This window comes from Peromyscus californicus, unplaced genomic scaffold (assembly GCF_007827085.1).
Source record: "Peromyscus californicus insignis strain IS unplaced genomic scaffold, ASM782708v3 Scaffold_3__1_contigs__length_106647218, whole genome shotgun sequence".
NCBI lineage: Eukaryota > Metazoa > Chordata > Mammalia > Rodentia > Cricetidae > Peromyscus > Peromyscus californicus.
In genome coordinates this window covers 1,706,259-1,731,221 of record NW_026294551.1, presented here as the reverse complement: position 1 = coordinate 1,731,221, position 24,963 = coordinate 1,706,259, and the positions used below count along the sequence as shown (strand labels likewise).

The following is a 24,963-nucleotide window of genomic DNA, read 5'->3' as shown; positions in this document are numbered from 1 at the left end:
TCTGCTGGCCTGCAGGCATACATGCATGCAGAACACTGTATACACAATAAATAAATGTTTAAAAATAGATAAATAAATAAAATAAAGCTAAAGTCAGAGACTGGGCCTGGAATGTCCATCAAAAGCTTAAACTCAGGGGCTCTGGGGTGGAAATGGAGGGGGCATGTGGCAGGTACAGTAGGACCTTCTCTTGCCCTAAACATGTTGATGATATCTATGAAAGTCCTGTGCACCTACAATGATACTGACAAACACATCCACATCTCGCACACATTCCAATCAGAAGCATGGAGACCTGTGGAGGGACACACCCAAGGCCACACAGAGTTAGTGTTTGGTAGGGTCCAGTGTTGACAGCCTTTGAACATGTTTTCCGTCTCCATAACAAGTTGTATATCTCAAGTCCTTTAGACACAAGGACTGTATGGTGATCATAACAAAATCCTGCTTTTGAGAAGCTTGGAGGAAGGGGACATCTGGAATGTGAATACCGATTTGTTTTTGTACTGGGGATGAATTGGCATTTGTGTTGCCCATTGGTCTCCTGGGAGATAGCATTGTGAGCCAGTTTGCAGAGATCTGTTCCTTAGAAGGTGCTGATAGAACAGCTGATGAGCCTACCAGCTGAGGCTCAACAGTGATGACCATGAGGCCAGCCCCAGAGCCACTTACCAAATGTGCAGATATTAGGGGCATCCCTAGAGCCAAGGCCAAGAATTAGGGCCTAAGAAGGAAGACCAGTTGCATCTGCAGAAGCAAGGGCCTGCCTTAAGCCCTAAAATGTGACTCCTCACATGATCCCACTGTGATCGCTGCGTGGGTGGAGCTTGAAGCTCCCCAGCTCTGAGGTGCACAGTTTACAGAGCAACCTGTCCAGAGAGGCCCCGGGCCACCTGTCTCTGTGGCTTTCTCAATTCATGTGGAGGATGGAAGACGGAGAACACAGCCCCTTGCTATCTCAGGTGAGCAAGCATCTAGTGGCCTAGTGCAGGCTGAAGATGTTTCTTAGTCCTGTGGTCTGCCAGGAGGCCCCTGGACCAGGAGTCGACCTGACTCCTGGCCCCACCCCAGTATAGTAGTGTGCTAGGATTTGTCATTAAGCGGATGCCAGTGGGTGGCCCTCTCAGATTGGGGTGGGGCTTCACTAATCAGATGGCTCCCCTTACCGATGGCTACACTTGGGTGTTAGCCTCAAAGGGTCTCCTGTAGGTCTGAAAGAAACTCCGACATTGGGCTCAGGAGCAGGTAAAGGCAAATGTCCTTTGAAGTTGAATGTGGTCGTGTCCATGGCCTCAGATAGTCTTCATGTTGCCGTGTGGACTCCAGCAGGCTATCCATGTGCTCTGAGAGACTCCAGCTGACAAGTAATCTTCATATATTCTGCCTCAAATTCGGGATAAAAGAGCCATCCACACAGCTGGACTAGCACGGGGGGAAGTGATGGGACTGACTGAGATGACATGGGACCCTTGCCTAGACACCTGGTTGTAGCCTCTTCCAAGTCAAACTGTCATTAGAAAAACCAGCTGGGTGGTTTGGAACTCCCAGCACTCAGGAGGCAGAGCCAGGCAGATCTCTGTGAGTTCAAGGCCAGCCTGGTCTACAGAGCAAGATCCAGGACAGGCACCAAAACTACGCAGAGAAACTCTGTCTCGGGGGAGCAAAAAAAGAAAGAAAGAAAAACCAGTAGTGGCCAGGGCAGTGGTGGCATACACCTTTAAACCCAGCACTTGGTTGGCAGAGGCAGGTGGATCTCTATGAGTTCAAGGTCAGCCTGGTCTACACAGTGAATTCCAGGACAGCCAAGGCTACACAGAGAAATCCTGTCTCGGGGAAAAAAAAGAAAGAAAGAAAGAAAGAAAAAAAGAACCAGGTCGTGAGTGGGGTTTCCCCAGCTCCCTGCGGAGGGTCTCTCTCACATCTACCTGCTCAGCTGAGCCGCCTGCTAGAGGGCATGTTTTCCCTGCCTCCCAGTCTACCAGCTGCTCCTCTCCCTGACCAGAAAGCCAGGCAGGCAGGATCCAGACAGTCCCTCCCTGTATCCTCCACACTAGGTCAAGCATAGTATCTATGTTTGGCCTAGGTTCACTTGGTGGGTCCGAGGTGAGGCAGAGAAATCAAGGTTGATTTCACAGAGGACAGTAGAAGGATGGTCACAGGAGCAGCTTCTCTGTCCCAGGCAGCCTGCATTTCTGGTTTGGATAGGAAAGTCCCTCCTGTGACTGTACAAAGTCACTGCTGGGGCACAGCAGACTGATGCAAACAAAGAGACCATTCCAAATGCAGGGGAAGCAGGCCCACCCGCCACCCTTCTGCCCGAAAGCCTGGGCAAGGGCATGGAAGAGAGGAAGCAGGTGCATCTTTTCTCTTTTATTTATTTATTTATTTTTTCGAGACAGGGTTTCTCTGTGTAGTTTTGGAGCCTGTCCTGGATCTTGCTCTGCAGACCATGGTGGCCTTGAACTCACAGGGATCCTCCTGCCTCTGCCTCCCAAGTGCTGGGATTAAAGGCTTGTGCCACCACCACCCAGCCTGGATGCATCTTTTAAGTGCTGTCCTGCCTAGTCTTTACCACAGACCTTCCGGGGTGTTACCATCACACGACCCCAAAGGAGGCTGACCTCATCTCTACCCAGGTAGGCAGTGAGCTAGGACCCCTCACTGCCTGTCTGCTCCCTGCCTAAGCAGGATGAGGCCACAAGTTCCCAGGCCCCTAGCTATCCAATTCTCCCTCCCACAAGCTTCCTCCAAGCCCACCCCATCCTCTTAGCTCCTCTCCAGTGAGGCCTCACCCCTTCAGATGTCACAGAGTCTGAGTGGCTGAGAACTCATCAATACATCCTCTAAGTTTTCTTTCTGTCTGCAGGGTACTGCTGGTCAAGTGCAGCCACTCACCAGGAACAGTCCACCTACTTCAAACATCCCAGGTCCAGCACTCTGGGAGGATCAGGTAGGGGCCTGGGGCTGCAGATGCTGTCCTGGGGCAAAGCACCAGGCCTGGAGGGAAGGCCAGGCCTCCTCTCTCCCACTTTCCACAGGAAGTAGCTGTGTCAAGTATCTGACTTTCCTCTCCAACTTCCTCTTCTCCCTGCTGGCCCTGTTGGCCCTGGCAGCAGGGCTCTGGGGCCTGACTGTCAAAAGGTCTCCAGAGGGTGGCTGGGGTGGAGCCCTGCCGACGGACCCCATGTTGGGGCTGCTGCTGGGAGGCCTGCTGGTCAGTGTGGTAACCCTGTCTGGATGTCTGGGTGCTCTCTGCGAGAACAGCTGCCTACTGCGCTTCTACTGTGGAGCTGTCCTTACCTGCCTGGCCCTGGAAGCCCTGGCAGGGGCTTTGGTGGTGGCCCTCTGGGGCCCACTGCAGGATGGCCTCAAGTATACCCTACATGTGGCCATCATCCAATACCGGGATGATCCAGACCTACGCTTCCTCCTCGACCGAGTCCAGCTGGGGCTGCAATGCTGTGGGGCAGTTTCCTACCAGGATTGGCAACAGAACCTGTGAGTGCCCCCCATACCCCACACGGGCAAGAGAAGGGGTGGTCTGGATGCCTCACTCACCCACTTGAGCATGCATGCGTATACATGTGTGTGTTCTTGTGTCCACACACAAGCACATGCCTTGCACTTCTGCTTCCACACGCCTGTACAGAAGTTTCCTTGTGTGCATACAAATGCACTCTCATATATCCCTTTTGTGTAAACACAAAACAAAGTCTCATCCTGAGGCACACACATACACCACATGTACACAGACAGACATGCCAATGTGTGCACTTACTCACAAGGTATGTGGCACTTGCCTTTGCCTAGGCCATGGGCCTTAAACTTGAATGAATCCAACTTTTGGCCAACTCTAGAGCCCAGACTCAGCTTCTCCATGCTGTCCCTCCACTATGAGGATCTAATGGAGAGGCCAAGCCAGAAGATACCAGGAAAGTAATTTTTTTTTTAATCTCAGGACATCTCAATGTCAAGAAAAATGCCGTAGGTTAGTTCAGTTCATGACTACACAGGTCTGTATGCATGTGTTCCTGTGAGTGTGATTGAACTTCCAATTTAGGCATGACATATTTTATGTTCTGCTTGAAGGTCCCTGTTTTGTCTACATCTGCCAATGCACAGACTCCCTGAGCCACGCCTGTCCTCCCTGTAACAGGCAGGATAAACACTGTGCCTCTCTGAAGCCTCTGAGGCCAGTTAATATTGAGGGATGGAGACAGAGGACGTTCTAAGAACCGGTCATTTGTTCTGAACATAGCCGCAATATATGGTGCCTGCCATGCTCCTGGGATCCTGCAAAGCACCCCCTCTAGCCCCCCACTTCCCTCATCTCCCCCACTTCCCCCACACACACACTCGGTTTCTGGGAGAACCTGGTCACAGAGAGTACACTCTGTTGGTAGTTGTCAGGGCCTGGTGAGCAGCTACTGCTCCTTAGCCACCAGGGTGCTCCTCATAGCTCTGAGCCGTTTGCTGCTACCCACTAACACCCCTTATTATTGCAGCCCATTCTAGAAGCGTCTCTGGAATCTCAGTCTACTTCCTCTCTGATACTGCCTGCTCAAGTAAACTCACAGTGTGGATGGGGCAAGGTCTTCTTACCGCCTCTCCTTCAACCACTTCACTAAACATTTCCTTGCCTGCCAAGATAGACACCCCACCCGATCCCCACCCCCTGTCCGCAAGTTCAGAGGGGTGTAAGCACTGTGACACAAGAAACGGAGTATCCTGTGTGTTTGCACGTGTATGTATGTGCCCCTTCATATGTACGCAAGGGTGCGTGCGTGCGTGCGTGCGTGCGTGCGTGCGTGCGTGCGTGCGTGCGTGCGTGCGTGCGTGCTGAAGGCAGGCCTCCTCTCCAGGACTAAACCTTGTATGCTTTGCAGGTACTTTAACTGCAGCTCTCCCGGGGTACAAGCCTGCAGCCTTCCTGCCTCCTGCTGCATCAACCCCCAGGAAGAGGGAGCTTTGGTGAACACTCAGTGTGGCTTTGGGGTGTTGCACCTGGACCGGGATGCAGCTGGACAAGTAGTATACCTGCAGGGCTGCTGGCCTGTGCTGCAGCAGTGGCTGCGAGGGAACATGCGGGCCATAGGCAGCTGTGCCATCACTGTTGTTGTGATCCAAGGGACTGAACTCCTGTTGGCTGCCTGCCTGCTGAGGGCCCTGGCTGTCCAAAAGGCAGCAAAGGACACAGAACCCGGCCCTCTGTGAGGTGCCAGTACCACCCTCCCCACTGAGCAGAGCTGAAAAGACCCTGGTACAGGACAAGTTCCAGGCCTCTCCTCATCTTCCACGGAAGGTGTTGGAGGTCCCCATGGAACAGACTCCTGGACTCCACTCCTGGCCCACTGCCTCTTCGCTACATCTGTCGGTCCCACCTATGTACTGAGAATCTTAAAGGGTCTTTTTAATAAAAACAAACCTGGAGCCAGGTATTGGGGTGAACACTGAAAGATCAGAGAGACAGAACAAGCCACATCCAACCTCATCTTGCCAATTCCTCAGCTGGTCTTGTTTCTTCAGACTGAATGCCTCTGAGTTCTCATCTGGAATGAATCTCAGCTGAACTGCTGCTAAAAAGCCTAAAAGCTTACCCAGGCTCTAGTTCCTGGTCCTCACGCCTTATATACCTTTCTGCTTCCTGCCATCACTTCTGGGATTAAAGGTGTGTGTCACCATGCCTGGCTGTTTCCAGTGTGGCTTTGAACTCACAGAGATCCAGACAGATCTCTGCCTTTGGAATGCTAGGATTAAAGGTGTGTGTGCCACCATTTTCTGGCCTCTATATCTAGTGGCTGTTCTGTTCTCTGACCCCAGATAAGTTTATTAGGGTGCACAATATATCGGGGAACACAATATCACCACACACCTAGACTGACTCTGTGCTGCCTCACTCCTGATTTCTCAGGACCCATCAAAGCCCATGGGTGTCTTTTGCAAAGGCTACCATGGTCTGTGCCTGAGCACACCTGCTTCCTACTAGGCTGGCAGGAAGGGGGATCCTGCTTCCAACCTCAGCTACCTACCCTGATCTGACTCACCCTGACTGGCTCTAGATCCCCATTTCCACAGGACTGGCTTCTCACGGGCCTCCTCCTGCTTTCTGGTCTTTGGTGAGATGTAGGGTATGGCTGGCCACACCCCGTAGAAAGCTTTTTTTGGTAGAAGGAAGACTTGTTTATTGGTGTTTGCACTCATATTTGCATAGTAAACTACAGATCTCACAATGATCGGGACTGTCTTCTTCAAATCAAGATGGAGACAATTTCTCATTCCCCAGCTAGGGTTGAGTGTGGGCAGAGGGCGGCCCAGTTCTGATTTCATTGTAGAGTTAGCATGGTCAGTCTGTGGCTGTCTCGTAAGACGAGTCTTTTTCTTTTCTATTCTATTCTTTCTTTTCCAGACAGAGCCTCATGTATTGCAGGCTGGCCTTGAACTCCCTATGTAGCTGAGGATGACCTTCACCCTCCTGCCTCCTGCTTACAAGTCTGAGATTACAAGGGTGCACTGCAATGCCCAGCACACAGGGTCCTTCCAAAAGCCATTTCCTGGTCATTCAAAGGGATAATCATATGCTCACCCTAAGTATTGTGGGTGCTTTGGGGTGCCCTACCTCTCTGAGTGGAACTCTCAGGTTACTGGGGTATACAGCAGGTGCCAGCTCAGGCTTAGGAGGACTGCCTGGGCCATGGGGCTACTCATTAGGTGCCTGTGTTTAGGTTTCTAGTTTGGTCCTTTCCTGCCTTCTTGGAGAGCCTGCTTCATTGACTATTGCGGCCAGGAGTGAGGGTCAGGGCCAGGCTCACATGTCCAGGACCTCCAGGCCAAGCCTCTGTGGAGTATGTGATTTATGGGAGTTTTTTCTTTCTCTCTCTTGCCAATCTCTCCTACTTCTACATGCCCTGAACCTTCCTCCATGGTACAGATAAAGCAACCCTACCGTAAGTGCCACGCCCATCAAAGCACCTCAGATAAGCAAGGATATGCTAATTTTATTTTGAAATAGGGACAAGGGACAGAGTATGTTGGGAAGGCTGGTATAATGGGTGGAGTAACCTCGGTCTCTCTCACCACATCACCCCAGGACGTGTCCCTCCCCAAAACACCCATCTGGAAGGGTTGTAGGACAGAGGAACTTTCTTACCCACAGAAGGCAGTTCAGGGAAACATTATTGGGGAGTCCACTCCTGCATTCCAGCCACAAGAAGGACAGGAGGTGGGGCTGAGTCTCCCTCCTTTCTTTCTTCTGACCAGGGACTTCAGGTCAGCAGAGTGGCCTGTGGGCGGCTGTAGGCTCTGGTAGCTGGTGTCAGGGCATGAAGTTGTCCCACCTGGAGGCCAGGGACAACCTGGCTAGGGACTCAGGCTTGGGCTTGGGCAGGGGTCCTGGACAGGGCTTACAGAGGGTGGGGGTGGTAGGGTAGAGTGGGTCTTCAGCAGGCCTCTTCCACAGGCTCTTGTAGCAGGGATCGACTAAATGATGCCGTACTGAGCCAGCTCATGCAGCTCCAGGTGGTTGAAGGCCTCCCAAGGGCAGATGACAGTGATGTCTGTAGGAAAGGTGTGATTAGAGAGGGCTCCATGGCCCTAGTACTGACCACCCCATTCCCTGTTGTCCTGCTTTCCACTCCCCAGATAAAAGCCATGTCTGCCTAGGATGAGAGTCTAAACTCTGGTTGCAAATCTTCCTCCTCAGCAGGAAGTGCCAACTCTGTCTTCTGGGTCCTACCTCCAGTAGAGAGGAATGTGGCAGGCCCAAATGGGGAGCTCAGGGACCTTTTGCCAAAGTTGGAGGGATCAGCAAAAGTTTCTCCTGTGCCTAGAGATTCTAGCCCCATGGAACAACCCCTCTCAGTGGGATCTGAAGTTTGATGTCGGGAGAGAAATAGAGGACAGGATGGGAGTCAGGCTAAGTAATAAAGAGAGGAACCTGGGACCTGTGGGAGTGTGTCTGAGGGATGCAGGGAACTTAGGAGGAATATCCTGATGCAACAACCCTGAGTTGTCATACCTGTTCCCAGGCCTTCCATTCCAGGGATGTCATCTCCAAACCTGCAAGGACAGAGTGGTTAGGGATGATGTCTCCAGGTCTAGATCTAGCTACCCCTGGAGACCAGACTGAAGGCTTCCTCCCCAACATCTGCTATGGGGCAGGGTCTGAGGGCTCCCTTCCACTAACACAGGGCTAGTGTGCTTCCCAGAGATTCACAGGCTGAGGACCAGGAAAGAAAGAGTATGCCCAGGTACACATGGGCAGGCACCAACACAATGTTGCCTGGGTGGATTTGGGCTGTGGGTCTCTACAGGAATGTGACATGGAACATGTGAGTGAGTGTGAGGGTGCTGAGTGTGTCTCTCAGTGTGCCAGGTGTGGTTTGTCCCTGAAAGGCACACATGCTAGAAACTAGTCTCCAGTGTGCAACAGTATTGAGAAGTGGTGGGTCTTTGAGAGGAGTGCCAAGCAAAGAGTGACTGGATCCCAAGGGAACATTACTGTGGATTGATGCCATCCTCACAGGACAGGGTTCTAACTCTATAGACAAGGTGGCTATAAGGGAGAGACTGGTTCCTCTTTGCTTTCTAGTTTTCTCTGTCTCCACATGATCTGGCTCTTTAACCAGCACCCCTGCCACGATACCATCCTCTAGGCTGTGATACAGCCACAGGGTCTTTTCCAGAGGTCAAACAGTTGAGACCACCTCTCCTGGAACTTTCAACCTCCAAAACAGTGGGCACAACAAATATTTTCTGAATAAAGTATTCAGCTCCCATTATTTTATCACAGCAACATAAAATTGGCCAAGGCGTCGTCTACAGGTGTTCACATGTAGGTGTCTGTGTGCGCAGGTGAATGTGGTTTGGGTGCACACATCCCTGAGGAGATTCAGGCAGTCTGCTCTCCAGACCTGCCTGGCTGCATTTACACCTGGAGTAAATGATAGGCCCTTGGTTCCCCCAAAACTCTTGAGGCCCCAGTTATCAGGAGGAAGACATATGCAAAGAACCATGGCCGGAGCCCCACCCCAGCCTCCACCTTGTCGTCCCATGCAGCCTGGGAAGAGTGTTCCTTGTGGGAAAGGCTCCCCTCTGCTGTTAGGCTTACCCTTGGACGCCTTTCTTGGGGGGCTTGCTCTTGAACTGCCTGGTTTGCCGTTGCTTAAACTTAGGAGGTCCTTTCCTGGGGGTAACTGGTCCTCCCATAACCCGTGTGGCTGACCGAATCTCGGCCTTGGGTGGCTCCAGGTTCATGGTGAGGCTGTCAGAGACACTTCAGTGACCCTTAGCTTCTGGACTCTGTCAGGCTGGGCTGTACTCCTCATGCAGGCTGGGGCAGACCAGACAGATGGATCCCCATTAGCCCTTGCTCTTCCCGTCTAACCTTAGGAGCAGAGTGCCTGGGACAGCTGCCTCCATTCCAGAGAACCACCTGCCAGCTCCACCAGGGCTACCCAGCACTCTCCTGGTACCATCAGACACCTCCCAATGCTAGCAGCCATACACAACTCATGAACTTCCTTGTGCCCATCCCATACTCCTAACTCACATCAAACATATCCCCACCCACCCACCCACCCACCCACCCACCCACCCACCATGTCCCCAACCAGGGCTTTTTACTCCCTCCCTCCTTCTCATCCACTGGAATCTGATCAGCCATATCACTCTGTGGAAAGCCTTCTGAGGACTCCTGGGATGGTAAACAAAGAACACTCCTGCCTGATCCTGCATGTGATCCCCACAGCCTCTTACCTTCTCTTCCAGGTGACCAGCCCCAGGCTGCTTTCACTGGTACCAGGTCCCTTCTCAGGAAGTCCTCCTCTGACTCTACCCCATGTCATTCTGTATTCCAGGTCCTAATTTATGCCTTCATATCACATTCTGGCTAAATTCCTCATTTATTTACATATGATCCTTTAAGTATGTTTGTTCATATTTATGTACTTGTTGGTTTTGGCTTATTATCTGTCCCTTGGGGTTGGACTTGTTGCTGATAATTAATAATAAATGCTCCACAAAGTGGAACACAGAGATGCCCTAAGGAAGGGGCCTGTCTTTGAACCAGAACCAGCTGAACTTGGTACCGCTCACTTTCATGGCTCCGTTTCAGAGGGCCAAGGCAGAAGCCGGTCTCAGGGAGGGCAGTTACACTAGGATTGTCCCCCAGGCCTGCTCACTAGCTCACTGACTTGGGGCTTGTTCTTGGTTAGACATCACCTTAGGGCTCTGGTGTGGCTGAGTTGCCCTCTGCTGCCCTGTATCAGGCCACAAGCCAGAAGACACTCTACAGGATGATCCCTCCTCCTCTCCCTAAGAGCTCTAAGCCCCAGTGACTTTGGCCAAGGACAGCACAGCTTTCTGTAATCCTATTAGCACCTGAAGGAGACTCCTAATCTCCCAGAGTTTGTAGGAAGCTGTATAAACCTCACATGCTGCTGAATACAGGTGACCCAGGCAGGAGATGCTGCCCCAACCCTTAGGCGTCCAAGGGACTACCTCTTAGAGTCCCCTTTTCTGCTCTCGGTCCTATGTGGTATAGTGCCCATACAGCCTTAAGCCACTGTCAGTGGTCTGCTGGAACATCAGGCCTGAGACTAGTCAGCAGATAGGATGAGTCTGTTGTAGGCAACGTCCACTTCAATCTCAGTGGCTCCCCCTATCCTTCCCAGTTTCAGCCTCTATCTCTGAAGTTAGCACCAGCTTAGGAACCAGGACTCAGGAGCTTAGAAGACCAGGCTTCTCAGTCCCTGAGGCATCCATCCCTTACTTCCCAGTGCTAAAACACTTCTCTAGCCAAAGGCCATGAACCCCCAACAGAGCTCCAATGATCAGTGCTGTCTCCATGGAAACTATGCCTGAGATGCCTAACCCAGACAGACCTGAAGCTGATGCTATTCAGTTATATGATCAGGTGGCTGGCTTTGGTAAGGCACTACCATTCGATATTGTGGAGAAGCAGAGGAGATAATTGGCAGAAGGTCCTCTCCAAAGGACAGGGAAAGGGGACAGGCGCCTAAAGACTCAAAGCTCAGCAGGGCAGTAAAAGCCTGTTGGCCTCCCCCAACCCCAACTCCGAATGAGCAGACATCTGGCTGTCGGAAAGGGCCATAAGATGGGTCACCACTCACCAAGTACTGGACAGGTCTCAGGGAGCCGCAGGCGCCCGTTGGCTGGACCTGGGTCAGCAGAGCACCGGCCTAGGAATTTATCCTTTTCCTGGTGAGCAGATTATGACTGTCTTCTCTGATGCTACACTAATGAGATTGCTGGGCCTTGAGGGAGCCACCACTGACTGGGATGCTGGGGGTGGGCAGGAGGGGTTCAGGTGCAGTCAAGGGCCTGAAGGAAGGACATCCAGTTCCAGAAGGTGGTCAGGAAGGGAAGGAGAAGTATTATCTTCACCAGCTGTGGGACTACGCCTCCAGAAACAACAGGGCCATCTTCCAGACAGTTCTTGCTTGGGCTTACCCCTCCCTTTCTGTCCCATCTACGGAGGAACCTGTCTGTGGACCTTGATGCTCTATGTGGCCACCCCTATTATTTCCCCCTTGCCTTTCAGCCCTGTCTCTTACATTCCAACCCCAAGGCCTCTGCATGTGCCCCAGTGTCTTAGGGGCCCCCGCAGGCTAGGACAGGACACCTATTTCAGATCAGCTTTTTTTTCTTTACACTCATTTGTATGTTTGGATAGAATTGGTTGGTTTTTGTTGTTGTTGTTTTGTTTGTTTTTCAAGACAGGGTTTCTCTGTGTCGCTTTGGAGCCTGTCCTGGAACTCGCTCTGTAGACCAGGCTGGCCTGGAACTCACAGAGATCCACCTGCCTCTGCCTCCCAGGTGCTAGGATTAAAGGTGTGCGCCACAACTGCCTGGCTAGAAATTGTTTTTTGTTTTTCTTTTTAAAGACATGGTCTTATGTAGTCCCATGCTGGCCTCAAACTGTAGGACAGTCTTGAAGTCCTTGTCCTCCTCAGTCCCCAAGTGTTGGAATTACAAGCATGTGCCAACACAGCCAGCTCTGCATGATTTTGTGTTAACCTTTGTCTTCTACACTGGAGTGGTATGGGAGGCATGTTATACTGCTAGTGTCTGGCCCACTATGGAGCATTTCACAGATGCATGGTAGTAAGTACCTGGGAATAAAACTGATGGATAAGAAAAGATGCAGGCCAGTGTGGCAGAGTCTGACAGCTTGAGTGCCACATACCCAGAAGCAGACGTGGGCCCACTGCAAAGGGATGGCCAATGACTTTTCTTTGAGGGCATCTCATACTTCCTGGCCTTACTGGCCTTTGCCACAATTGTCAAATGCTGGAAATGCTGATTTTTATAGGACTCACTGGTGTTAACATTTCCTGGAGATGTGAACAAATGTCTACCTACACTAGGTATGGCCCACTCCTTTAATCCCAACACTCGGGAGGCAGAGGCAGGCAGATCTCTGTGTATTCAAGGAGTTCCAGGACAGCCAAGGCTACACAGAGAAAACCTGTCTAGAAAAACCAACCATCTTTTGAACCTCTTTTCAGGAGGAAATGTTTCAATCCACAGTAAAAGCTACACAAAAGTCTAGGATCTAATAGATGTGGTCACTATTATCATGTTTAACTGGGCCCGGACTCTGCTGAGTACTTTGGATGGCATGCATCATCTGTCCAAGATGCCAGCCTAAACTGTCTTCTGTCACCCACTAGCAAAGTGCCCAGACTTTCTGGTCTTAGTTTTGTCACAAATCTGTGTAAGACACCAAAAAGGAAAAAGCCTTATTTATAGCTTAAAACCAACAGGAAGTCACTCTATAATCCTAGCTTTCCCCTTAAACAAAGCTAGGTAGGTGCAAATACATTTAAGCTCAGCCCTTGCTAGTGCCTTGCAGCTGATTCTGGAGCTTGATGCCCCAAATGCATCTAGCAGTATTCAGACCTCTAAGGGATGACCCTATAGTACTACAGGGAAGAAAGAACATCCCCCCCTCAACCCCCCCCCACACACCCAGCAGGAGGCAGGGAGCAGCTAGGCCCCTCCCACATGACAGGAACCAGAACATCCCAGGTACACTGGGGCCTGGAGGTGCTCCTGTCACAGGATGTTCAGGGAGATGAGGGTTTTAGTTCATCTTCACCAGTGAGGAAAGCTATGGCCGCTCGGCAGGGACACACAGCTAGCCTAGGTATGCTTTCTTTGACAACACAGGCAGAGGGACAACACAACTTGGTTGTCACAGAGAATTTATTCAGAGGTGAAGTTGTTACACAGTAATTTCTATTCCTGGTGGACATGTGGAATCTCCCAGACTCAAGAATAAAAGTGGCCCTGCTGCTTCTAAAGGGTGGCATCTGTCTGCAGCAAGGAGTCCCCGGTAAACTGGCTCAGCCTCTACCCTGTGTGCGGAGCCGGATCTCCATTCTGAGGAAGGCCTTGAGGTTCTCATCAGCCACATGCTCCTCTAGAATGGCCAGGGCCTTCTCCCCACCATCCTGGTAGTGCCTTAGCAGAGCTTCTGCGTAATCTACCCACACACAGTTCGGACAGCCACTCATGCAGCAGTTTGTGGGAGGCTGGAGCTCAGGTGACAGAGAGTCTGGGGGTTTTATGAGGTTCTCCGGGGGCAGGGAGGCCTTTGGCTTCCTGTCATCCTCTGCACCCGTTTGGAAACCTTCCCTGTGGTCCATCCCCAACTTTCTGCAGCTCTCAGTGGCTTGCACTGGAGCATGGTGTCTGTGGAGAACACTGTGTCTTCCTCGGGAAAGACTCTGGCAGCAGTCCCAGCCGGAGAACTGTTGTGTCCCCTGTGAACATGGGATAATCATATGACTCTCCAGGAAGCTGGGAAGGCATTGGGAATGTTCAGCCTTCCTAGCACTGGACCAGTGGCTCAATATCCTTCTCAGCAATATCCTTCTTGCAGGACCGTAGGCAAGTTATTTATATTTCACTTCTGTGTACTGTTTCCCTATCTGTGAAACGGACATATTGGTTGGTATGAGAAGACATTTAAGGGCCTGGTTCGGTGCCAGGCACTGGGCCTGAGCTCCAAACGACTGCACGAGGAACAGCTCTAGATCAGACGACTAGATCGATGGCTGATCGTGGACACGATGAGGCGAAGGCCATCGAGCCGGCCGACCCTCATCAGCCAGTTTTAAGTAAGCACGTCTCCTCTGACCGTTCTGACTATCCGCACCCTCCTCAGTCCCGCATCTTCCTTCCATCATTTCACAAGAGAAGCTCAAAGCATATCGGGTCACCCCACTCTCCGCCTCTAACGCCTCAAAGACATTCACCCGTGACCCTGGTCACTAACTGGTACTCTTGCAATTTACGTGCCCGCTAACTCGTCTGGGGCCCAAAACTGAAGAAAGTTCTCAGTGAGCGCGCTGACCGTGACTCCTCCAAGGGCTGGCTGGCCTCCCAGACTTGGGACACCCCGGCTGTGCGAAAGGCTTCTGGCAACCCAGCTGGGGCACTGCGGCCCACTCGGCCCGCGAGTACTTGCCCAGTAGCAGAGCTCAGTTCCCACCCGGCCTCCCCGGGACAGGCTCTGCAGCAGTATTCTCATAGCTGGGGCAGACGCTGAGGCCAAAGAATTTGGGAAGGAGCGCAGGAAGCGGAAGTGATGCTCATAGGGCGGGGTCTTGCAAGAGGGCGGAAATGGCTTCGTGCTGGGAGCTCCGGGAGTAATAATGGCAGGGTCTGGACGCGCAGCCGTGGCAACCGCACGGTCGGCGGGTCTTGGGGGTTCGCAGGGACAGCAGCGCTCGGCCTCACGGCCGGGACAGCGCAGGTGGGTGCGGTCCCCAGGAGAGGACTCAGCTGGGAGCTTTTCTACATAACTCAGGCCAGGCCCATTCTCAGCCATGTGTTGAATGAACGGTGTCTCAAGTTTCTCGTGAGGCACGTTCCGGGTATGAGGCCATGGCTGCTGCCTCCCTGGGCTTTCGTAGCGCCTTTTGCTTTAGCAAGCTGAGAAAATCCAGTTCAAGGCAGCCTTGGTCAAGGGTGAGGAGTGGACCGTCTGTTCATGGCCCCAGCACGGCTTCTTTACAGGCGTAATAATCCTTATTTTGTTTCTGCTTATGTTGTACTAGGGAAGGGTCTCACTCCTGGGTTATCTTTCCAGCAAAGAAAAGAAGAAAGTGAATTGCAAGCCCAAGAACCAAGATGAGCAAGAAATCCCTTTCCGACTCCGAGAGATTATGAGGAGTCGACAGGAGATGAAAAAGCCGCTCAGTAACAAGAAGAGAAAGAAGGAGGGTATGTACAGCCCTTGCTAGGTGCCAGCATAGCTTTGTCTGTACCCATCCAGTTGCCCAAATACTTAGAGGTGTTTGAGGCAGGGGTGCAGAGTATGGGAAGGAGCACTGAGGGGAGGACGGCGCAGCAGTCTTCTCCGTAATTCACCACGCTTGGACTTTTGAGATTTTTAAATTATGTAGTCAAGCGTGACAGGTCGGGAGGAATGTGCGTGCAGTTGCTAGCAGAGGCCAGGAGAGGGTGTTGGATCTCCTGGAACTGGAGTTACAGGCCTTTGCTGCCCAATGTGGTTGCTAAGGAGCCAAACCCAGGTCCTTGAGGAGTACATATTCTTAATGACTGAGCTATCTTTCCAGTGGAATTGGTGTGTTTTTGATTTCGGAGACAGGGTTTTTCAGTGTAGCCCTGGCTGTCTTGGAACTCGTTTTGTAGAACAGGCTGGCCTTGAATTGAGGGAAATCCTCCTGCCTCTGCCTCCAGAGTGGCTGGGATTAAAGATTGGGTTTTGGTTTTGGTTTTGTTTTTTTCAAGATAGGGTTTCTCTGTGTAACAGTCTTGGCTGTTCTAGTACTCCATTTGTAGACCAGGGTGGCCTCAGACTCACAGAGATCCACTTGCCTCTGCCTCCCGAGTGCTGGGATTACAGGTGTGCACTCCTGTAATGCTGGAACTCTGGTTTCTTTGTTCACCTGTGTTGGCAGTGGACATCTTTGACAGGAGCCAGTGGTCATGAGATCACATCTGTAGGGCTGCTCTGTACTGAACATTTTAGATCACTGCTTGTCCTTAAGCCTGGCCTTTCTCCTTGTTGCTATAGGAGGGAAATGGTCATGGGCTGATTACCTGTTATCAGCCACTCTGTCCTGAGCGTCGTCTTACACCTACTCTGGGTGTCCTTTGTCCTCAGCCCAGGTGGCTTTCAGGAAGACCTTGGAAAAGGAAGCAAAGGGAGAAGAGCCAGACATCATTGTCCCCAAGTTCAAGCAAAGGAAGGGAGAGTCTGATGCGGCCTACATCCAACGCATGGAGCAGGAGGCCCAGCACGTGCTGTTCCTTAGCAAGAACCAGGCCACGTGGCAGCCAGAGGTGCAGGCAGCTCCCAAGAAGGAGAAGTCTGAACGGAAGAGAGCGTGAGTTGAACCTGGAGCCCCAGGGCTGTGGGTTCTGGTGACAGGAAAAACTGGACAGGAAGGGCATTTGAATGCCTTGGGTGTACTGCTGTAGGAAAGTGGAAAAAGATAAACTTGCTGTCTGCTACAGGAGACCTTGCTGGATGCTAAGACATTATCCCCAAGGAACTCACCCTGTGGAATGACCCATGTGAGGCTGGCACACAGCCTGTCACCTGCTCTGTAGTGGGTTTATCTCTAGTGTTCCTCTTGGTTTGAAAGAGACTTGAGTCTGTCTTGTTTGTGCAAGTTCTGTGTGGTCTTGGCCTGGTGTCCTTGACTGTTAAGAAGAGTTAACAGTCATGATGTTCGGCTCTGCTCTTGTATCATCCATAGGGATGGTGTCCAACCAATGGAAGCCCACCACAAGCTTGAATTCCCCCAACCTACTCAGTCACCTCCTGCCCAGGCCACCCCTGGCTTGTGTGCAGGCAAAAAAAAAAAAAGTATTTATTTATTTATATGCACGAACCACAACTTTCAGGAAGAATCAGCCCAGAATTGCTTTCTTACTTTTTCTTTTCTTTAATTTTTTTGAGACAGGGTTTCACTGTAGCCCTGGCTGTCCTGGAACTAATTCTGTATACCAGGGTGGCCTGGAGCTCAGAGAGATCTGCCTGGCTCAGCCTGGGCTTTCACTGAAGTTGAAGAAAAATTCCAGCCATCCATGGGTGGCTCATGCCTATAATTCCAAGATCCAGGAGGCTGAGGTTTGGGGCCTGCTGTGAGTTCAGGCCAGACAGGGTCTCAAACAAAAAGATGACCAACAGAAATGACTACATTGCCTACGTTTCCCTCTCACTAGTACAGGAAACGTGTCCTTTTTATTCTGAGATTGCTTTCCGCTTCCTTCTAGTATTATAGTCACACGAACCAAAGCCCAGTCTAAAGCCACACTGGTCTCCAAATGCTCACAAAGAGGTATGGTGCAAGCAGGGTGGAGGTGGCACCCACCTTTAATCCCAGCACTCAGGAGGCAGAGCCAGGTTGGATCTCTGTGAGTTCGAGGCCAGCCTGGTCTACAGAGTGAGTTCCAGGATAGGCTCCAAAGCTACACAGAGAAACCCTGTCTCGAACAAAAAAAAAAAAAAAAAACCTTTTGACCCAGTCTCACACCTGACATTCAATATGGAGTGCGTTGTTCCAGGTAGACAGCCCATGGCTCCTAGCAGTGTGGCCGTACTCACTGTAAGGTACTTAGCCACATCCTGCCATCCTTTTGACAACCCAGAATGTCTAGGCTTTATCATTGTTCCCTGGAGAACTACTGACTGGTGTAGCTGAAAGTTTTCCTGTGTTCCACCTGGTCTGCAGCCGCTCAGACCCAAGTAAACACACAGAGGCTTATATTAATTAAAACTGCTCAGCCATTAGCTCAGGCCTACCACTGACTAGCTCTTTCACCGAAATTCAGCCCATTTCTGTTAATCTATATGTTGTCATGTGTTCCGTGGCTTTTCCTGTGTGCCATTACATGCTGCTCCCTGGATGGCAGGCTGGCGTCTCCTGCTCAGCCTTCCATGTCCCAGAATTCCCCTTGTCTGCTTATCCTGCCTTTACTTGCTGCCTGGCTACTGGCCAATCAGCGTTTTATTAAACCAGTGTACAAAAGCATTACTCCACAGCATTGGGAAGCCTGCTGGGTGCAGAGCATGGGTTTGCCTCCCAGCTCCACATCTTGCAGTCCTTGAAGGCAGGCTGACTTTGCTGTCCCTAAGATGGAACAAGAGCTTAGGAGTCTGAAAAGCATGTACTTCACCACCCCCACCCCTCCCCCCCCAGATTTCAGAAGCGGCGACTTGAAAAAGCCCAGAAGAAAAAGGAGGCAAGAGCAGTGGAGAGACTGGAGCAGGAACTGCTAAAAGGTAGCTTTCCCCAGGAGGCACAGACGCTGTAGTCCCCATAGGGCTCCACCTGGTCTTTCCCTTAGATCCCCTTGGGGCACCTCTGGACTCTTCTAGGCTCATCACTGGTAGGCCAGTGGTTGAGTGAGTTCTGAAGCCCTCAAGAAAGGGAGGGTGGTGGGTGGTGAGTCAGAAATGGCATGGGCTCTGTGAACAGCAGGCTTCTGTTCACTGTCTTTACAGATACTGTGAAGTTTGGAGAAGTTGTGCTACAGCCCCCAGAGCTGACAGTCCAGCCTAGAAGGAGCATAAGCAGAGATGCGGTACATGAGGACCAAGTAATGCAGGGAGTGGGGATCGGCAGGGTTATTCCTGTTTCTGCTGGGGAACAAGTGTCCTGGCCCAGGAGCTTCTTAAAGGACTGTGAGCTGCTGCACCAGCTGTGGGAGCCCGTTCTCGGGTTCCTCGTGGCTTTACCCAGCAGGTCCGCATAGAGGATGATTAGACCACGGGCCTAAGTGCAGGTGTCTGGGATGGTCTGCACTTGGCTGTGCTGGGGGAGGAGGTCTTTTGCTCCACCCCTTGGCGTCTCTATAAAAACCCTGGGGCAGAGACAGTCGGGGCCCGTTGGAATAGGTTCCAGGCCCTCTTGAGGCTATCCTTTATTTTCTATCTGTTTATCTCCGCGATATTCTCCGCAATAAATCCTTCTATCTAATATTTCCTGCTGCTCGCACTCAAGAAAACTCTGGGGAACTGTGGGGGTGGTTGGGTAAATGCCCCACAACCAGCCAAAGCCCTTTGCCATCTTTTCTAGCTCAGCTTGTGCTACAACTTTCTCTTTCCTCAGCCTGGCAAGAAATCGCTAATGCTGAAGATGCTTTTGGGCCCTGGTGGTGTGTCCCTGACTCCAGCCACCTCACTGGCCCGCCAGCGGATCCTGGGGGAAGAGCGGGAACGTGCTGTGCAGGCTTACAGAGCCCTGAAGAAGCTGCAGCGACAGGAAGTGACGCCTGCACGGCCACCTGGCAGCTCTTCTCAGAGGAAGCTCCAAACTTGTCTGTGATTTAGAGACCCAGGGGTCCAATCCCTGGAAACTGGCCTGGGAACTGCTAGACCTGGAAAGGGAAAGACAGCAGATGCTTTTCTCTGAGCATAAGCTTTCAGTATGGGGATGGGATGGGTGCTTTCCTTTCCCCTTCCCCTTTTAAGATCATCCTTTTCAGAGTGACCACCCATGAATCCCATCTCATACAGGGCACGTTTCCCCAACACTTGCCCGAGACACAGATGGGAGAGCTGGTGTTTTCCCTGAGCCTAGCTTCATTCTGAAACAAGAATCGGGGAAGACGAGCCAGGACCACTGTAGAAAGGACTCAGTTCCTTAATCCAGCCGATTACTGAAGCTGCTGCTGAAGGTCAGCCTTGTGTCTTAAGAGGCTCCCCCGGGTTCAGTGCAATGCAAGGCAGGGACGGGGCAAAGCAGGTTAACAGGACAGCGGAAGGGCAGGTGTATCAGCCAGGCGCCTGGCAGTCAGCACCTTATTTGCCTGCAGGGGTCTGTATAAGAGGCCAGAGCCCCAGTCTAGGTTTGGTTTGGATAGAGATGGGGTGTCAGTACTGGCTGAGCACCGTGAGGTATACACATAGTCAGGTTCCAGTGGTAGGAAGGGCAGAGTAGTTACACCAAGAAAGTAGGAACAGGGGCTGGAGAGATGGCTCAGAGGTTAAGAGCACCGACTGCTATTCCAGAGGTCCTGAGTTCAATTCCCAGCACCCACATGGTGGCTCACAACCATCTGTAATGAGATCTGGCACCCTCTTCTGTATACATAATAAATAAATAAATCTTTTAAAAAAAAAAAAAAAAAAAGAAAGTAGGAACAGGTCCATGTCCTGCATAACAGTCCTCTGGGAAATAGGGCAGGCCTTCTGAGAGGACCAGGGTTGGAATCTGGTTGAGCATGTCTCCCATAGTACCAAAAGAGGGAGTACCTGATACTAAACTCACCCAAACCTCAGGAGTGTGGTACCACCCAATAATCCTGGCACCTAGGAGGTAGAGGTGGAAGAATTGGGAGTTCAAAGCCAGTCTTGACTACATGAGACAGTATTTAAAAAAAAAAAAAACCCAGCAACAATAAAAAACACATGTAGACATCAGAAGAGCTAGGCTTGGGCCCTGCTGGGGAAGCATAGTCTTATTTGCTGTCTCTGAAGTCTGGACCGTTGCTCTCTGACACACTCACTTAGTCCCAGTCAGTGCAGGTCAGTGTGACTGGGGACGAGTGCTTAGACACACACCCAACAGTAGCATTGGCCGCTTGATTTCCCACTAAGCATCAGGACTAGAGCCAGGGCCCAGAGCCACTGTTACTAGAGCTGCAGGCTTTTCTGTTCTTTTCAGAAGCAGCGTAATCATCCACTTAAAGCACAACCTGCCAGTTCTGTGAACTGCAGTAAAGAACTCTGGGTAACTCTCTCTTACCCATATGTACTTTAGGTATGTCTTTAAAGAAGCCCACACGTATGCTTTCAGGTATTTTTTAATTTTTTTGTTTTTCAAGACAGGGTTTCTCTGTGTAGTTTTGGTGCCTGTCCTGGATCTCACTCTGTAGACCGGGCTGGCCTCGAACTCACAGAGATCCGCCTGGCTCTGCCTCCCGAGTGCTGGAATTAAGGCATGTGCGACCACCGCCTGGTGGTATTATTTTTAAAAAAAGATTCATTTATCACATATACAGTGTTCTGCATGCAGGAATGCCTGCATGCCAGAAGAGGGCACCCAATCTCATTATAGATGGTTGTGAGCCACTATGTGGTTGCTGGGAATTGAACTTGCAAGAGCAGGCAAGTTTAAACCCCTGAGCCATTTCTCCAGCCCCTCAGGTATTATCTTTTGAGTGCTTTTCTTTGTCAGAATACCTTTATTAAATCTTTGGTTTAAAAACTCTGCTTTATTACAAAAGGATTGTTTACCTGTGCTTAAGCCTTCTCAAATGGGTCTTGGACCTAATGATGGTATGGAACCACCTGTCTAGTATGGCCTTCCCATTCTTCTCACTTCTGGTGTGGAAGACCATAAGGCAGCTCTTGCTCCTGGCCTACTCCAAGGTCAGGCCTGGTCTTTGCTACCATTTTGGACTCCTGACTTTCAGAGCAGCACTCTTTAAATATTAACAGGTAGGCTGGGGCATCACCACTGTTGCCTCAGTACTGACTAGGTACTGATGTATAAAGGGTAGAATACCTCTGGGGTTCCCTAGACCTCCCCACTTTGTGTCTGGCACTTAAAGATGATCAGACTGATGCGTGGGTCAACCATTAAGTATTCTCTATCAAGCTGAAGTGACTAAGATGACGAGTCCTAGCACAATGGACCCAGTCCCTGTGCCATCTGTATCTCTTACTGCTCACCTGTGGGAACTCATACCCCTGTACATGTCTTTGAGCAATAAAAGTTCACTGAACAAATGAATCAATGGAAACACTTGTTTCTGGTGAAGTAAAACCTCCCCATCTTTTTGTTTTTTTGAGACTGTGTAGACCATAATGGCGTGGAACCAGATCCTCCTGCCTCTGCCTCCCAAGAAATGGTCCCCCACACCCCCTCTTTTTGAGAGAAGCTCTTCTGACCCCAGTGTAGCCTAGGTTCTTCAACCCCTGAGCTCAAAATAATCCCTCCACTGTGGTCTCTTGAGTAGCTCGAGCCACAGGCCTGTACCACCACATCCTGCCTGGTTTTTGTTTCTCATTTGAGACACAGTTCTTATACTCACTTCATGAACTTTATATTTTTTTCTGGACAACATGGTCAGGATATCAAACTCAGAAGGGCAGAGCTTGTACTGGTCTCAGTGGAGCAGTACAGTCCAAAGCCCTCAGGCATAGGTCTAGAGTTTCCTGGTGGGAGTCCCAGCAGCACTTTTATCTAGAATGGTAAGAAGACATCCAGCCACCTACAGTTCTGTCCTCTCCCAGTCTTGGGGACATTCTTCAGAGGCAAGGTGACAGTAGTCTGTACAGCGTATGCTTGTTTACCCGTCACTTCCAAGGTCCCTATCACTTAGGGATGCACTGGGTGGGTCTGCTTCTCTCAGAACAGACCTTCAGAGGCCGCCTGTCACTCTTGGTCACCTAGGCACTGGGTGGGTCGGCCATAATTCTCCATCTTGCAGTCAGCTACTGCATTTGTGTTGCTCCTGGAGCCAGAGCAGTACCGTTGCCAAGCCAGTGCCGTTCCTGGCACTTACTTCTGCTGTGGTGATGTTCTGCTTGGCACAAGCAGTGATGTCTGGAAGCCTGATTAATGACTTTATTTCCTCCATGGTCATGTAACAGGGAAGGTCACTGTTGTTTAAGAAACACGTTATCAGAAGGTGACAGCCACAAACTTACCCTCCCCAATGTGGACCCCAGTTCTAGGCTGCAGTCAAGGACAGCAACTCCTTGGAACATCCTGTCCTTCATTAGCCCCAAGACCCATACATTTTATTGAAGAGTATCAGGACCGAGGCTTTTGAAAGTTCTTCTGCAGAAAGGAGACCCAGGAGCTGCATGCAGGATGCCGAGAGCTGGGTGGGGTTAGAGGCATCCATCATGAACTAGGGAAAAGGAAACATCTGCTAAGAAGGTGTTCCTGGCCAATCCTTGTAGTAATATGTTGTGCACCCTAATGGAATTTGCCTGAAGATCAGAGAACAGAACAAGCCACTAGATTAAACACAGATGCCAGGCAGTGGTGGCACACACCTTTAATCCTAGCACTTGGGAGGCAGAGATCCATCTGGATCTCCGTGCATTCAAAGCCACCTTGGACTACATGAAATTGATTCAGTCTAGGAGAGAAACAGAGCCAGGCAGTGGTGGCACACACCTTTAATCCCAATACTTGGGAGTCACAGGCCTTTAATCCCAGCACTTGAGATCTCACACCCTTGTTTGGGAAGCACATACACCTTTAATCCCAGCACTAAGAAGGAAGTGATATGGCTGAAAAGGTATATAAGGTGTGAGGAGACAGGAACTAAGGCCTTTTCAGGCTGAGGAGTCTTCGAGGTAAGACGTGGCAGTGGCTAGTTCCTTTGTCTCTCTGATCTTTCAGCATTTACCGCAATATCTGGCTCAGGGTTAGTTATTATAAGACCTTTTAGGAATTTGTGTCACAAATCCTCCACCTGGGCATTACACAAGTGACTCAGGGAGAGCATACAGAACTTTTTAAAATGATCATTTAGGACGCTGGAGATTGAATTTAGGGCTTCAAGTGTGACTAGGCAAGCACTCTGCTGAGCTGCATGCCTGGCCTCACCGTGGCTTTTAAGCAAAAAGGTTTTGGAAACATGCAGCAAAGGGAGTTATATGCGGATGACTTGGTGTCACTGGTGTCTTTTTAAGTACATAAAGTCTACTCCTGTGGCCATCAGTTCTCCATCCCAGAATTTGGAGCCCTTTCCTCGTGGGGATGTGACTGACCATAGGGATACGGAAACGTTGGGCATATTCAGGTACCAAGGCAGAGAACAAACAGTGCCTTCAGCAAACCCTCCTGGAGTCTGAGCCCTGCTCCGGAGCTCAGACCAATGCCTAAGAGCAACAAGCAATGTAGCCTAAGTCCTGTTTCCTTGAGCACAATCATAAAAGACCCCAAACCCTATCCCATATAAAGCAGGGTCCGCTACTTGATGACTCAGAGAGACGGACACACTGCTCCCAAAAGAAGCTCGAAGTATTGACTCACCAGGAGCGAATGGCAGTTTCCATAGTAACTGGACCAGATGGGGCTCATGCAACCCCCGAGCTCTCGGATGGTGATCTTCCTGTGGGCCACGATGTCAGTGAGGTTGGTGCCCACCTTTGGGAAAAAACCACGGCGCACAGTGACGAGTGTAAGCGCTGTGCCATTGTGAATTCCTAGACGGCAGCTCTGCGATGTGTGTTGGGGGGGTGGGGGGGGAAGGGGTGGCTAAACCTCGATAGTGACAACCGTTCAAGCCCTTCCGCAGAGCTCGCCACCAAGAGCAGCAGCTCTCTGGGGCTCCAGGCCAACGTCAACCAGAGATGGGCCCTGAGGGTGACAGCGAAATAAGTCCCTCGGGAGGGGAGAGAAAAGTGCCTACGGGAAGGTGGGCTTCGGGTTCTCCGCAGGTTCGGCTGTTCAGTGTCGGGAGTTCTCTCCCGAAGGCAGTACCCAACCCACTGACCACCGGAGGCGGCTTCCGCCTGGAGAAGCCCGAGGCGCTTTCTAAGTCGCAAAGGTAACCCGCGTTGGTCAGACCTGAGAGAGGCGGACACCTACCGTGGGCCGCGTAGGCGGAGGCTCCCCCAGGTCGCCCCCGCCATCCGAGCTCAGCTGTTCGGGTGGTCAAGGGCATGAGTGAGGCAGAGGACGGAGTTCCCATCCCGAATCACCCCGGTGTGTCCCCCGCCCTGCCGGAGGCCCTGCCCGCCCACGTGGTGCGGAAGGATATTCTGCAGGCGTTTCACCAGCAGGGTCTTCCCGACTCCCGCAGCCCCCAGCAGGAGACACATCCCCGGGCCCGGTCAACTTGGCACCCGTACCTTTGAGCTACGACGCCGTGAGGCCCGCCTCCCCTGAGTTTTCATTGGATAGACCTCTCGTCCAAGTTGCTCATTGGTTAGTCGCGCGGTCCAATGGACGCTCAGAGTCAGTGAGCCAGCGCAAGGCCTTGCCTCGG

At 51.3% G+C, this 24,963-nt stretch overlaps 5 protein-coding genes across 10 annotated transcripts; 2 read left to right on the top strand and 3 right to left on the bottom strand.

Moving 5' to 3' along the window:
- Positions 1-926: 926 nt before the first annotated feature.
- Positions 927-5,839, top strand: Tspan10 (tetraspanin 10). Its single transcript, XM_052758616.1, has 3 exons — positions 927-962; positions 2,867-3,498; positions 4,887-5,839. Exons 1-3 carry the CDS (start codon positions 927-929, stop codon positions 5,212-5,214), a joined length of 996 nt encoding a protein of 331 aa, XP_052614576.1. The 3' UTR covers positions 5,215-5,839.
- A 1,136-nt stretch (positions 5,840-6,975) lies between these two features.
- On the bottom strand, positions 6,976-12,974 carry Pde6g (phosphodiesterase 6G). Of its 2 annotated transcripts, XM_052759906.1 has the most exons (4): positions 11,130-12,974; positions 9,107-9,328; positions 8,015-8,055; positions 6,976-7,553 (listed from the first exon to the last, which is right to left on the bottom strand). In XM_052759906.1, the coding sequence occupies exons 2-4, from the start codon at positions 9,250-9,252 to the stop codon at positions 7,477-7,479; spliced, it is 264 nt and encodes an 87-aa protein (XP_052615866.1). In that variant the 5' UTR covers positions 9,253-9,328; positions 11,130-12,974; the 3' UTR covers positions 6,976-7,476. The 2 variants fall into 2 exon arrangements, with proteins under 2 accessions (XP_052615866.1, XP_052615867.1); XM_052759907.1 differs by lacking the exon at positions 11,130-12,974 and having other exon boundaries at positions 9,107-9,513.
- A 235-nt stretch (positions 12,975-13,209) lies between these two features.
- Positions 13,210-14,645, bottom strand: Oxld1 (oxidoreductase like domain containing 1). Of its 2 annotated transcripts, XM_052759902.1 has the most exons (3): positions 14,352-14,645; position 14,309; positions 13,210-13,787 (listed from the first exon to the last, which is right to left on the bottom strand). In XM_052759902.1, the coding sequence occupies exons 1-3, from the start codon at positions 14,555-14,557 to the stop codon at positions 13,368-13,370; spliced, it is 627 nt and encodes a 208-aa protein (XP_052615862.1). In that variant the 5' UTR covers positions 14,558-14,645; the 3' UTR covers positions 13,210-13,367. The 2 variants fall into 2 exon arrangements, with proteins under 2 accessions (XP_052615862.1, XP_052615861.1); XM_052759901.1 differs by lacking the exon at position 14,309 and having other exon boundaries at positions 14,381-14,639.
- On the top strand, positions 14,615-21,743 carry Ccdc137 (coiled-coil domain containing 137). 2 transcript variants are annotated; one of them, XM_052759900.1, is made up of 6 exons: positions 14,615-14,782; positions 15,119-15,252; positions 16,160-16,382; positions 18,204-18,286; positions 18,509-18,588; positions 19,116-21,743. In XM_052759900.1, the coding sequence occupies exons 1-6, from the start codon at positions 14,682-14,684 to the stop codon at positions 19,329-19,331; spliced, it is 837 nt and encodes a 278-aa protein (XP_052615860.1). In that variant the 5' UTR covers positions 14,615-14,681; the 3' UTR covers positions 19,332-21,743. The 2 variants fall into 2 exon arrangements, with proteins under 2 accessions (XP_052615860.1, XP_052615858.1); XM_052759898.1 differs by having other exon boundaries at positions 18,509-18,603.
- Positions 21,744-22,040: 297 nt separating this feature from the next.
- Positions 22,041-24,865, bottom strand: Arl16 (ADP ribosylation factor like GTPase 16). Of its 3 annotated transcripts, none has more exons than XM_052759904.1 (5): positions 24,736-24,865; positions 24,564-24,619; positions 24,006-24,084; positions 22,754-22,869; positions 22,041-22,615 (listed from the first exon to the last, which is right to left on the bottom strand). In XM_052759904.1, the coding sequence occupies exons 2-5, from the start codon at positions 24,605-24,607 to the stop codon at positions 22,444-22,446; spliced, it is 411 nt and encodes a 136-aa protein (XP_052615864.1). In that variant the 5' UTR covers positions 24,608-24,619; positions 24,736-24,865; the 3' UTR covers positions 22,041-22,443. The 3 variants fall into 3 exon arrangements, with proteins under 3 accessions (XP_052615864.1, XP_052615863.1, XP_052615865.1); XM_052759903.1 differs by having other exon boundaries at positions 24,006-24,119; positions 24,736-24,864; XM_052759905.1 differs by lacking the exon at positions 24,736-24,865 and having other exon boundaries at positions 24,564-24,721.
- Between the last annotated feature and the right edge of the window lie 98 nt (positions 24,866-24,963).

Excerpts from the sequence above, each read along its gene's own strand:
- Tspan10 (XM_052758616.1), top strand. The coding sequence starts at position 927 with ATGGAAGACGGAGAACACAGCCCCTTGCTATCTCAG. Across the intron at positions 963-2,866 it reads ACAGCCCCTTGCTATCTCAG|GGTACTGCTGGTCAAGTGCA; the intron begins GTGAGCAAGCAT and ends TTCTGTCTGCAG. Across the intron at positions 3,499-4,886 it reads CAGGATTGGCAACAGAACCT|GTACTTTAACTGCAGCTCTC; the intron begins GTGAGTGCCCCC and ends TATGCTTTGCAG.
- Oxld1 (XM_052759902.1), bottom strand. The coding sequence starts at position 14,557 with ATGAGAATACTGCTGCAGAGCCTGTCCCGGGGAGGCCGGGTGGGAACT.
- Ccdc137 (XM_052759898.1), top strand. The coding sequence starts at position 14,682 with ATGGCAGGGTCTGGACGCGCAGCCGTGGCAACCGCACGGTCGGCGGGT. Across the intron at positions 16,383-18,203 it reads AAGTCTGAACGGAAGAGAGC|ATTTCAGAAGCGGCGACTTG; the intron begins GTGAGTTGAACC and ends CTCCCCCCCCAG. Across the intron at positions 18,604-19,115 it reads ATGCGGTACATGAGGACCAA|CCTGGCAAGAAATCGCTAAT; the intron begins GTAATGCAGGGA and ends CTCTTTCCTCAG.
- Arl16 (XM_052759903.1), bottom strand. The coding sequence starts at position 24,796 with ATGTGTCTCCTGCTGGGGGCTGCGGGAGTCGGGAAGACCCTGCTGGTG. Across the intron at positions 24,620-24,735 it reads GCTGGTGAAACGCCTGCAGA|AGCTGAGCTCGGATGGCGGG; the intron begins ATATCCTTCCGC and ends GACCACCCGAAC. Across the intron at positions 22,616-22,753 it reads CTGATACTCTTCAATAAAAT|TGACCTTCCCTGTTACATGA; the intron begins GTATGGGTCTTG and ends CTTAAACAACAG.
- Pde6g (XM_052759906.1), bottom strand. The coding sequence starts at position 9,252 with ATGAACCTGGAGCCACCCAAGGCCGAGATTCGGTCAGCCACACGGGTT. Across the intron at positions 8,056-9,106 it reads CCCAAGAAAGGCGTCCAAGG|GTTTGGAGATGACATCCCTG; the intron begins GTAAGCCTAACA and ends CTGTCCTTGCAG. Across the intron at positions 7,554-8,014 it reads AATGGAAGGCCTGGGAACAG|ACATCACTGTCATCTGCCCT; the intron begins GTATGACAACTC and ends CCTTTCCTACAG.